The 13,266-nt window shown below is 34.6% G+C and overlaps 1 protein-coding gene across 3 annotated transcripts; it reads right to left on the bottom strand.

Moving 5' to 3' along the window:
* Positions 1-8,608: 8,608 nt before the first annotated feature.
* LOC111380765 (putative E3 ubiquitin-protein ligase RF298) lies at positions 8,609-12,620 on the bottom strand. Of its 3 annotated transcripts, none has more exons than XM_023004400.1 (4): positions 12,472-12,619; positions 12,174-12,208; positions 9,767-11,929; positions 8,609-9,329 (listed from the first exon to the last, which is right to left on the bottom strand). In XM_023004400.1, the coding sequence occupies exons 3-4, from the start codon at positions 11,927-11,929 to the stop codon at positions 8,805-8,807; spliced, it is 2,688 nt and encodes an 895-aa protein (XP_022860168.1). In that variant the 5' UTR covers positions 12,174-12,208; positions 12,472-12,619; the 3' UTR covers positions 8,609-8,804. The 3 variants fall into 3 exon arrangements, with proteins under 3 accessions (XP_022860168.1, XP_022860170.1, XP_022860169.1); XM_023004402.1 differs by having other exon boundaries at positions 12,178-12,208; XM_023004401.1 differs by lacking the exon at positions 12,174-12,208 and having other exon boundaries at positions 12,472-12,620.
* Between the last annotated feature and the right edge of the window lie 646 nt (positions 12,621-13,266).

Genomic DNA, 13,266 nt, shown 5'->3' with positions numbered 1-13,266 from the left:
ATTCATTCTTTCATTCCACAAGAAGCAATCAAAGTCCTCTTCATCCATATTCAAATTTCCCTAGTGTTCTTCAAGTTTTGAAGAGTCACACAAGTGCTTAAGTGTCTGATTCTCTACAAGGCTTGATTAATCCTACAAACCATTTTCTGTAAGACCCTTTAAGCACCAAAATTATATACGAGATGGGGCAAATATCGATTTCGGACAGTGATATAATGTCGTGTTTGAGCCTTCATATTTATTTAGATTTTTTCTGTTATTTTCATCTTCTTGAATTTCCATTTCTCGGTTTCTTCTCCAAACCCCAGTGTGATAATTTTCCAACAATAAATTGCAACTTCCTTTTTACAAAGTAACTGCGAACAACCATCGTTGCTCACAAAAAATTTTACTTTTCTCTAGTCATCATAGCAAGAACCTAAGTATGATGTGCTTGATCTAACAATTAGTAAACAGAAATATAATTCACATTTGACCCATCCAATGTCTTTACAAATGAACATTAAAGTTCTTAGAACTAACCCGACTTAGATCTTGCATCCAAGCCTGAGAACGAACCGTGCATTTAAAATTGGCATAGTCAAACCCATTAATCCACTTCGAATTTTCAACAATTACATATTTACAAAACAAAGATACCCTATGTTATACAATTATAAAATAAAAATATAATTCACATTTGACCCATCCAATGTCTTTACAAATGAACATTAAAGTTCTTAGAACTAACCCGACTTAGATCTTGCATCCAAGCCTGAGAACGAACCGTGCATTTAAAATTGGCATAGTCAAACCCATTAATCCACTTCGAATTTTCAACAATTACATATTTACAAAACAAACATACCCTATGTTATATAATTATAAAATATCGTTTTGTTTAAAAAACAATATTACCCTTTTAGTTAACAAGTAAAAATAAAAAAACTTACTACTTAAAATTTCAAAATCAACTAACTTTTCTTATTTGTTTATTTCAACACAGATAAAAAAAAATTATTTTTCATCTGCTTGTAACCTCAAAATTTCATAAATTTATCAAACGTAGAGAGAAAATACATTTTTATATCTATCACTTCAAATAAGATAAATATATTTACATATGTTTAACTTCATTTTCATTAAATTAGTATACTTTTTTAATCTATAAATTTTATTTCAACATAGATTAATATGTAGATAGTTTTTAAGCTAAAATAAGAAGAAAAATTCATCTGCATGTATATGTTTTCAAATGAGATTCACAGCAATGTACTATTCCGGCTAGCCTTAACAACCAGTTGTTAATAGTCGACAACCAGCGATTAATAGCCAGTTTGACTTTTTAATTAAAAATTTTGTTGCCCAGTGGTTAGGCCAATTTTTCGATTATTTTTTCTTATAATTAAAAATTCTATTTCGTCATGCGGATATGGTTGTAATTCGATTTGTTACTTTAGTGATTTCGAATTGGATGAAAAAAGATTGATGGATATGAAAGTGAACGAGTGATATACGTGATGGTATTCTAATTTCCATAACATCAGGTATATCATATGTGAAAATGTACCATAATTTACAAAACGAGCTGAAAGTCGATCCCTTTTAGTATGATATCAAACTGAGATTTCAATTTAATAAGTATTCATCCATTCTGATTCCACCTATGAAGGTTATTTCTAATGTTGAAGTGAATTATTTATTTGAATTGAACAATATGCACACGACTCATTTTTGGGTGATTTTAGTGATGAAGATGTCGTTGAAGTTGAACACGAAGATTCGGAGGGAGTGGATCACAATAATAATGATTTTTGGGGCAAGTGGAGATGGCTCGTGAGAATGTAGTCATTATCGAGACAGTTGTTTCTCATCGTGATCTCGCTATTACGCACAGAATTTCCTCGATAGTTCATGACAACAAGATTGAAAATGAATTTACAAATGAAGATTTGATTGCTTTATCCCGAGAGTCATGAGCAGGGTGGGAGTTCAAGGGTTGAATCGAATGAATGGTCCTCCAATTCTTCGAGTGTGGTTCCCGATGATGAGGATTTGCATGTCGAGTAACAGCACCATATGACATTGAAATACAGTTCAAAGTAAAGAAATCAAACAAGTCATTGTTAACAATTGTCTGCATCAACGATGTTTTTTATTGGCATTTGTGAGCAATGAAAATGGACACGAATGAGTTATTTATAGCTCGCAAGTATACAGGAGAACATACTTATGAAGTAGATATTCGTTGAAATGATTACTAACAAGCTTGATCATGGTTTATTGTTGATAAATAATGCACAAATATCAGGACCCATGATAATCTACGGACCTTCGAACATCATTAACAACATTCGTCAAGAGAATAAAGTAGTCAAGAGCTACCAGAAGACCTAGGAGGCAAAAAATGTGTGATGAAGGATATAATGGGTTCGATCGAAATTGGCTAGGTATTACTATAACATGACAACAACTAATCCGGACTCAACATTTTTTATTAAGACAGAAAGCGATAGTTACTTCAAGTTTTTTTTTCATGGTTTTCGGACAATGCATTCGAGAATTTTAAAATGCAATGTGACCCTAATTTTAGTCGACAATACAACTATGAAAGCTAGATGCGGAAGCATGTTGATTATTGTTACATGTCAAGATGCTAACATCCAAATTTACAATTTTGCATTCAACATAGTTGATAGCAAGAATGATCTGCCGATGCGTTAGTTCCTCACAAAATTGAGGGAATTAATTGGGGAAGTCAAGAACCTTACCTTTGTAATTGATCGAGGATTGTCTATAATAAGAAAAATGCTATGGGTATATAATTTTTGGTACATAAGGGTGTCCACCCTCTCACATGGGTGGGGCCTGCTCGAATAAAATATTCGAATGGACCCCACGCCATATGAGAGGGTGGATACTTCTCAAGGCACATCATAGGTATTGTATGTACTATAGACAAGACAACTTAAAGAATAGGTATCGAGGCAAATACATCATTTTATTGTTTACAATGTTAAAAAATGTAACAAGTTCATGGTCGAAATAGGAAGGAAACCATTCTCGGCATGTGATAATCTAACAAAAATGGGGATTAAACATTGGGCGCAGTCATATTTTTCAAGACATCGATACAACATGATGGCATCAAACAATGAGGAATCTCTTAATGCATTATTCGAGAATGATCAAGAGTTATCAATCCCTGCAATGCTTGAGAACACTCATAACAATGGTTTCACGACTGATGTGCAAAATCACAAAGTTGTACAAGCGTGTTAGCCCCTATTCAATAGGACAAACTCTTTAAAGTTGTAGAGATTGCGAGAAAGTTGATTGCTAACACCTACAGTTGTAGTCAATTTCAGTTGGAGAGTTTTTCACATAAGCATACAATTGCAGTGGCTATGTATAGAGGCTTTTGCAGTAAGAAAACTTATTCTCTTCTTATTACGCACTGATTATTGAGGAGCAACGTATGCTGAGATTATATTTCCTCTATCGAATGAAGTCGAGTGGGAAGTTCCCGACCATCTCCTCCCACTTAATAGTTTGTTGTTGCTGAAGTTGAATTGCTTGGTCCTAGAACATCCACTTATGTCAAGAATACCATCTATCGGAGAGTTTTCTCTGTACCGCGTAAGTATGACAGGTGTAAAGTAACAGGGCATACTCGTCAATTTTGTACAAATTAGATTTCCTTAAATAACAATTAGACTGATGTGTAATCTATCAATGTTAATCTTTGACCACAATTTCATGTTCCAAATCAACTATTAAAAAGTTACAGTTAGGTCTCCATACTTTGTTTTCATACAGTTAAAATAATATACAATTTATTATGGATCACAATTAAAAGAATTGTATTTATATTTTTTAAATAAACAATATAAAATATGCAACGACTTTAAATTAAATAATCAATATTTTACATTTTCAACTGTAACAATATACAATATTCACATATCACAGTTGAATTCACACAAATCACACGCTAACTTTTTTCTCCAATTGTTTATCCAGGATTAGTTGATTTCATCAACTTTATATGTTATACTAGAAAATTCAATATATTTGATTGCAAACATGTCACAATCGCCCAGGTCGAAGTGGTCTCGATTGGCCTAAACACCTGACATAGTAATGTATCCATGATTTGCTCGTAGTATTGCACCTCTCTCAACTGATATAGGACATATCTCCATGCTGATCGTTAAACAACTCCAATACAGCGGTAAAAGTGTCAAAGCTTATGTTCCAAGTACATTTTCCCGCCATCTGTCTCAACTCATCATCGAGATGGTACTCCATCTTACAAAAATTAAAATGTTAGAACCTTCTGTAAGGGATAATGGAATAAAGAATGATTTCAGAAAATTAAGCGAATCGAATTGTAACTATTATACGTAAAAAATATATTCATTTTACATCGACGCTAATAATAAAAAAAGAAATGATTTAATAAATTAAAAGAGAAAAACATAAAAAAGAATTAGAGACAAAAATAAAAAAATAAATTGAAGATAATAATAATAATAATAATAAAAAATTTAATTAAATACAGTTTAATGACAAAAAATAAAATTTTAAAAAAAGAAAATTAAATAAAATTATAAAAAAATAAATCAAGAATATTAAAAATTAATTTAAATTTAAAAAATAAATTATAATAAGATAAAAACAATTAAGGATTTTTTTAAACTATTACCAAAAATAATAATAATAAAAGGAAATTATAAAAATTAAATAAGGAATATAAATATTATTTAAAATTTTAAAAATATAATTATTATAAAGAGAAAAAATTAATAAACAATAAAAAGATGAAAAAAAGTGGGACAAAAATAATTAAAGATTTGGGCCAGTAGTCGGCCCAAGTGATTTTTTTGTGACCCGACTATTAATTGGCCTAGGCCGGCTAACTTTTTTGTGATCTAATTGTTAATAGTCGAATAACAATTGGGTCCACATGACTATTGTACTGCCAACAGTTATCAACTCCATTTCTCTCGATTTTTTTTACAGGAGTAAGGTATTTTCGTTCAAAAAACTCTTAAATCACTACTATAGTCAATAATCTACCTAAACAATGAAAGATAAACATCATAAATGTTAAATTTAATGCATAAATTTTTGAAACATCATAAGAATCAAACTCATAATCCACAGAAAATAACCTTATTGAAGATAATGCCATCGACAATAGGCTGTGTGGTGGTCGGCCAATGAGGATGACGATGTCGACTAGATCTTAACTATTGCGTGAGTTTTTTTCTTTTTTCCTCTCCACTCAAATACTTTCACAAAAGATGAGGGTATTATTGGGTTTTGATATTTAAATTTTCAATTTTATTTTTTAACCTTAGTTTTAAATGGTCAAAGACCATAATGGAAATATGGTCGATCAACCGGCCATTTTCATTTATTTCCTTCAGTTAGATCTTATCTTGCTGAGCCAATAGGGTTTGTCTACTCATACACCCGATGTATCGACCCTTTTTCAGGAGGGAGGGCTCCCAACTAATAATCGTGGGCCCCCCTCTTATGAGGAGGGCGGTATATCGAGGTGTTAGTATGAATAGAAAAACCGAAGCCAGTGAGAGCTTGTTAGAGGTTTTCGATAGGGCAGCATTGAGGGAGTCGATCTGTGAGTGAAGGTCAGCAATCATAGCATCCCTGTTGGTTAGCTGCTACAGAAGAGTAGACCCCTCTAATTTAAGGGATGGAGACACATGTCGACAGCCTAATGGAGGTGATTTTCCTAGTCACATCAAGCTGTTCAAATGGGTTTGACGACAAAAATTTCCAACATCTCCTTGGGAGATCGAAATTTGAACCTGCTGATTCTTTGGACAGCATATTTTTCATCGAATTTTGGTCCCTTTCTTAGGATTTCATTTTGTGATTATAATTAGTGATTATAGATCCATGGCCCACGTATAATTAGGATAAAATATTCAGTAGTGTGGCCCACCACACACTCTCAAGGTGTGTGGGCCACTCGTTGAGATGGTGCCTCGACATTGGACGGTCACACCATATGGACGGTACGACCGCCCTACTGAAGATTTTCTCTATAGTCAGAGACAAATGAAGAATCTTGGATAAAGAATTTGTGTATTGGCAAATAAGCACTTCCCTTCCCTTTTTTATTTTTATTTATTTTTTCCTTGAGTATAGGCTATGAAATGGGTGAGACTCCAATTCTCTTTCTATAAAAGCCCTCTTCATCCTCTTAGGGGTGGCCATTCGAACCATCAATCGTAGTTAACCAAATCATATGAGGCGAAAACAATCGAATCGATGGCGCAATGGGATGGATATGATATTTGATTTTAATGACCTGGGGGGGTAGGGCGGGTATTTACGCCGTCGCCCATGCTCCGAACCGATTACCTGTTAAAAAAATAATAATAATTGGATAATTAGGCTTTTCTTTATTCTTTCTGTGATAATCTGTCTAGCCCAAAATTTTTGGCCCATTACCGACCTGTTAAGTACAATAAGGCAATAACCTAACCCAGTTACCAACTAGCGAAAAAAATTTCTTCTCCACATTGTGTTCTTTAGCTGCCATCCCCCAAATAGGAGGGTATTTTTCTTCGCTATTCAACAATAGTTGTCTACACTCTTTCACTGCTCGCTGTCTACACACTGTCTTCCCCAACAATCATCACTCGTTGTATCCATTTTTTATTTTATTTTTTTTGGTTGAGTTTGAGTATAGAATGAATATTGAATGAATCTCAATATCTTTACAACATATTACCTTATTCCCGTTCGTTTGCTGTTGTCGTAATCTATATCAATTTTATTTTATTTTTGTTGGGTTTGAGGATCTGATGAAATGTGGTTCTTATTCTTGGGTTTAAATTGATGATATTGTGATAATTTTATTACCTATTTATTTGTTGTCATACTTATTTTCTTACTTAATGTTATATGTTACATGTGAATATTTCTAGAACTTAATGAGTTTCTTACTTATTTTCTTAGTTTTACTATTTTTGAGCGTCATTTGTTGAGAATATAATTGTCCTTTGTCACATTTTGCAAAAATATAGGAGTGAAAATAAAAAATAATTTATTTTCATGCTTATTAACAACCGTAACCAAATTGAACCAACTTATATGGTTATGGTGCGATTATAGTATGGTCAAAAAATTGGTGGTTCAATGATGATTTTGATCGAACTGACCCCAAACCGAACAGTTGCCATCCCTACTCCCCTTTATTATTGTTGACTTTTTTATAATAAAAAACCCTAAATAAAATAATGATTTTGACTATCTTTAGAGGTGCCAAAAGGGTCGAGCAGTTCATCGGTTTGGCTCGTCAAAGCTCGGCCCATGGATGGCTAGAGCTCCTTTCATGATGAGCCCGAGCCGAACAAGGGATTTGTTCGAGGCTCGGCTCATTGAGCTCGCGAACGGCCTACGAGCCCATGAGCCGTGAGCTCATAAAAAATGTGAACAAAAAAGTCAAAAAAAAAAATATTGACCTCATGGGCTTGGCTCGGCTCAGCTCATGAGCTCACGAGAGCCGAACTCGTGGGTAGATGCTAGCTCAATCCATTGCCACCACTAACTATCATGGAATTTCGTTGTTGTGAGTTCAAGTCGTGTCTCTAAGCATATTTTATCAATATGTCGAAAATCTTAGACAATTTAGTTTTCTAAGTAATTGAAGTGTACAATTGAATTTGCTGCGATGATATCAATCGGAATGAATGTGCATTGAGTGGCCTAGTAATATTCTCCATTACCACTACCACAATGAAATAAAGTGATCGAATTTATGGGATTCAAGAAATACTGAATGTAAATTTCGTCTGTCGAAAATCTTGGACAATTGAATTTTCTGAGTAATTGAAGTATACAATTGAATTTACGCGATAATATCATTAAAAAAGAACGTGCATAGAGTGGCCTAGTAATATTCTCCATTAGCAATACCAAAGTGAAATAAAATGATCAAATTTATGGGATTCAAGAGCTAATAGGAAGATTTCATCTGCAGTCACCGAACTTCAGCAATATCATAATTGGGTCACAACAATTTTACTTTATCTCAATTGAGCAGCTCAACTTTAATTTATTTTCAAATTTCACTAAGGCACATCCCGTCACATATCATCCTCCAAATTGACAAGAACAAAATTTTGCAGCACTCAAGATTGTTCAATGGAAAAATTCTGGCTATCTCCAGCAGCATTTGACCGTCGAAAAAATGGCAATTGGATTGATATCAGAAGTATATATTACAAGAAAAAATTAACGGTCCACAAGAAAATGGGATGTTGCAACATAAGACCACAAATTTCAGGTCTTTTAAGAGAGGAAAATAGTCAGACTCTTTGAATTCAAATATAAATACTAACAACAAATCGGTGGCGGATGGTGGTTGAGGAGGAGGAGGAGGTAGTGGTGGTGGAGAGAGGTTTGTAAGGTGTATGATTATGATGAAAATGAAGATAATAGTAAGATGATAACAATTTAGGTGATAATTTGGATTCGACTGTGAATTTTTTTCCAGCACGAAGAAGGAATCCTACAATACATACTCGGACCATGCAATTTTCACTTAAAATGATTCATGCAAACAGAGAACACAAAAATTCAGCAAAAATTGTGAACCCAAATTAACTTATAGCTTCATTTGATGAGTCACACTGACAAATATATAACAAGAACACTGTTTTTTTCCCTGGAAAAGGAAACTGTCATTTACAACCTCACACCAACACAAACCTTCTGTAAAATGCATTATTCAATTTTTTGTTCCATAAAACATTATTCAAAAGCTCGTGTCATTTCAGAATTACTCAAGAGAGGGCATAACGTACACAAATGCGCCGTTGGATTTGGCACCTACAAGAAGGGCAGTCCTTCATTCCCCCCTTCTCATGCAGCTCGTTGCACATTGTACATACCACTTGATGGGCACACGGGAGGAAAATGACAGAGATCTCCTCGGACAGGCACATCACACATTCTCGTTCACGCTTCACACCTCCATTCGCGGTGATATCCTCGAGAATGTAAGGTATTGAAGAATCCTTTGGGACTGAAGAATTTCTCCAGTCAGCAAGTTTACCAGCATAACTCAAATCCATACCACATCTATGAGCAGCTATTTTCGATGAGTTATTCTTCAATCTAATCTGGGAAATTTCTTTTTGGAGCCTCTCAATATCATCTTTATACTTCTGCAGATTATTTGCTGCTTTCGATTTGATCATATTCTCTGTGGATTTAGCTGAATCTTGAATTTGTTCTCTTTCTTTTCTAAATGAACCGGCTTGTGCAAGTAATTCTTCTTTTGCCTTCTCTTCCTGTTTCCATCGAGCCTGTGATGTCATAACTTTTCTATGTCATGCCATAGTCAGCAGAAAATCCCGCAAGTAATGGCATATATTCCTAACTCGTTAACATATCATCAGTACATTATCTAGGGAGACATGTTAAAAGCTGATTCTTAAGAAATTACTTATTGATATATATGGCCTAAGTTTGAAAATTTTAATTGGATGAAATTTCATGATTAATCCAAATTTAATATTTTGCATAGATAAGTGACTGGTGAATATACCTCACGATTAATCCAAATTTAATATTTTAAGTACCAGTTTGTTACTGATTTAAATCAGATTTTAATACAAGTCAAAATCAAACAATCAATATTAACCATATCTTTCATAGATCCCACAATTTTTCAACCACACATTTCAAAAACTTTTATCAAAATCTACTAGAGGCTAATTAGATAAGTGAATGGAGAATTTACCTCTACTTGATCTTGCACGTCTTTAGCCTGCTTTAGTTCCTTTTGAAGCTGTATCAACTTGCGTTTTTCATCCCCAAGTTCCTCCTGAAGGAGAGTCTTTTGCTTCTCCCGTAACTGAAACTTCATGAGCGTCGACTTCTCCCTCTTTGATACTTCCTGGCACCTTGCGGCGGACTCTGCAGCGTGCAATTTCGCAGCTTCCATTTCCTGCCTTAATGCAGAATTCTCAACGTGGAGCCTACGAACAGCAAAATTAGCTCGCTCTACCTGTCCACTAGCCTTCACCATGGCATTCTCCATCTCTGAAAGCTTTTTCATAGTGTTTTCCTCCAATGTTTGCTTCTCTTTCTTGAGACGCTCGAATTCTTCTCTCTCTTGCCTAAGCGTCTTGAGCTCAGCTTTATCCTGGCTCAATCTGCCGGCAGCCTGCATGACCTTCTGATTTGCCCACTCTGTCCACTCGTGGAGCTGATTTTGTGATTCCCGCACTCTTTGAACCAGCTTCATAATCATTATATCCTTCTTGTACAGTGGAACCCACTGCCCAAGAGACTTATCATTTGACACACCAGCATAACTACAACTGACAGTCTCGACATCATAGCTAACCGGAATTGAATTGGAATCAGCATTGGCAGGCAAGGAGAGAGAAAGCTCGGTATCAGTAACAGGCAATGAGGATAAGAGACTTGATTTAGCCAATGAAAAACTGCCATTAGCACCTTCCAAGCTAAATGTTGGCATTGAAGTGAATTCAGTGCTTGTTGAAAGATTATAATTGACACTGTTTTGAGGCGCATCAAAGCAAACTGTCTCACTAGCCTTGAATGAGGGATTCTTAACATTCACACCTGTGAAATCTGCTACAGCCTTACGTTTCTCGTCCAAGACAAAACTACCAAAACTCCTTGGTTTTCTAGCTCTAGGTGCCCCTTTAGAACCCTGTGTACGGTAATGTTTCTCCAAGTGCATGGATTTCTGACGTAATATGTATTCCCTCTTGGTTATTCCAGAAACTTTTCTACTACCCACAAACTTCTCCTCAGCAATTGAGGGGCGGGATATTCCTGCAACACTAAAGAGTTTATCGTTAGTATTAGATACAGGGTTTTGACACACTTTGATTGGGTCTAGCCCATTAGGAACGAAAGAAGTTTCTAGTTTCAAGTTTGTAACATCTGCTGTAGCTGGTGCCTCAGATTGAAATATATGTCCACCATGACTTGAAACTGTATTAGGTGGTTCAGATGGAGAATTGTGAGTGTAAGCAACTGAAGGGTTTGGTGTATGGGTAATTGGGGTATTAGGTTCAGAAATTTTGGGTTCCGTTCTCAACTGAGGTTTCACAGAGTCGGAGGAATTTTCATTCGCAGTCGATTCATGGAGAAAACTACCCAAAGCGCCACTATCCATGGCACAAGCACGTGACACATTCATATCACATATCAACAAGCACCACATTGCATCCCCAGTGCTGAAAAAAGGTCTAACCTCTTTTAGAAGACAAACCAACTCGGCCAATATATACTTCTCCATTTGCTGCAAATCCTCAAAACAATGCTCCCTCGAGGGATCAACAACTTGATCACTTCTAAGAAATGCTAAAGTATTATCAACAATATTTGATGCAGTGTCCTTGCACCCATAGCAAAGCCCAGATCTCAAAACAGCCTTTGTAGCAATTTCTTCACTGTAACCGCTAGCAATTATTTTCTTAATAGCACTCTTCAAAATTGCATCCAAATCATTCAAAACAAGTTCCTCTAGCTGGGATTCTGTAAGATTACTCCAATCAGCACCATTGTGCTCATTTGATGATGCTTCTGTCTCCTCTTGAGGTTGTCTTGGCCCCATCTCCAATGTTTCCACCGCACATGACAATCTTAGATCGAGTTTCAAAGCATCAGATTTATCACAGTTCATGCAACACATGTCACAACTGTTTGCATGCCCGTGACTTGAGGGAATCTCCAACTTTTCAGCAGCGAATTCAAAACTTGTGCATTCATTTCGAGGTGAAGGGAAGATCTTATTAGGATCGGCTAAAGGCGGATCTGCTCGAAATTTTCTCTTGTTCCTACTTCCTTTTTCTTCCACTGTCATAACTGACGTTTGATTGGAACTATAACTACAATCCTTCACCTCCATTGACGCCATTTTCATCTGCAAAATAGAAGTATTCCAACACTTCAAGAAATCTTATATATTGCATGATCGGACGCTATCCCGAACAAGATTTTAACTCCATTTTCATCCTTAAACACGCCAAAAAAGAAGAGCAATAAAAACAATTATACCATTGCTATTTCATTTCTAAGCGAGCTCAATCAATATTAATTAATTTAACAACAATACAAATCAAGAACATACACAAAATCAAACAATCAGATAAACCAAAAATACTCACTAACTTCCGATTACAATGCAATCATCCAAAGTTTGCTGCATTAAAATCCAAAAATTAATCATCAAAATAAACAAAAGCCCAGAAAAAAAATATAAAAAAAATTAACCAAAAATGAAAAATTGAAATAATTCACTAACAAAACCAATCCTCAGATTGATATAACCAAAATTAACAAAGGCCCGCAACGAAAAGTCCTAAAAAATTCAATCTTTAATCATTTTTAAGAGATCCCACAAAAGAATGGGATCGTTCCCAGATTACTAATAAACCAAAGATTTATTACATGATCGTTACATACCAGATTTGAGCTTATAGATTCGGAGAAATCGAGGGTACGATGAATTGCAGCGTCAGAAGTAAGTAAAGAGATTATGAATAGTTGTGTCTGTTTCTTTCTTATTTTTCTATTTTTGTTTAGATCTCTTTTTCCTCTCCCCTCATGTATCTCTGTAATTTTGGGGAAAAAGATAAAAAACAAAATGTAGTTTTCTTTTAACAAAAATAATAGTAATAATAATTGTTTGAAACGTTTTTTTTTTTTTTTTTTTTTTTTGCGTCGTGAAATATCTTTTTGCAACTTTTTTTCACGGTGCGAATAAGCTTTTCACAACGTTTTGTTTGAGTCGCGAATAAAATTTTCGCAATATTTTTTGAACGTTGCCATTGACCTTTTGGCAACGTTTTTTAACTGTTACCAATGCTCATATCCATATTTTTTGTAACATTTTTTGACCGTTGCCGTATGTCATTTTATAATTTTTTCTTCAATTTTTCATTTTTTATTTGTACAATAATTTACATAAATCATCAACAAAACATGATAAAGATGACAATATCAAATAACTTTGATAATCATTATTAATTGAACTCCAAAATGTAATAATACCCGTACAAAATTCAAATATGAAATTCTAAAGCACCTAAAAATCTAATACATTTAAAAATAAAAACAAACTACAAATTCAACAGTGAGTAAAACAGCCTCATCACCCTCCATAATTTTCTTTTCAGCAATCTTCCACACGAGCTTAGCCTTAACAACCACCGACTAATTTTTCGACAGAACTCCATTATCCAAAACCTTAAAGTACCC

The sequence above is a fragment of the Olea europaea genome, unplaced genomic scaffold, assembly GCF_002742605.1.
Source record: "Olea europaea var. sylvestris unplaced genomic scaffold, O_europaea_v1 scaffold2207, whole genome shotgun sequence".
Lineage (NCBI taxonomy): Eukaryota > Viridiplantae > Streptophyta > Magnoliopsida > Lamiales > Oleaceae > Olea > Olea europaea.
Note: the sequence above shows the minus strand (reverse complement) of the source record. Positions and strands in the feature narration are given on the sequence as shown.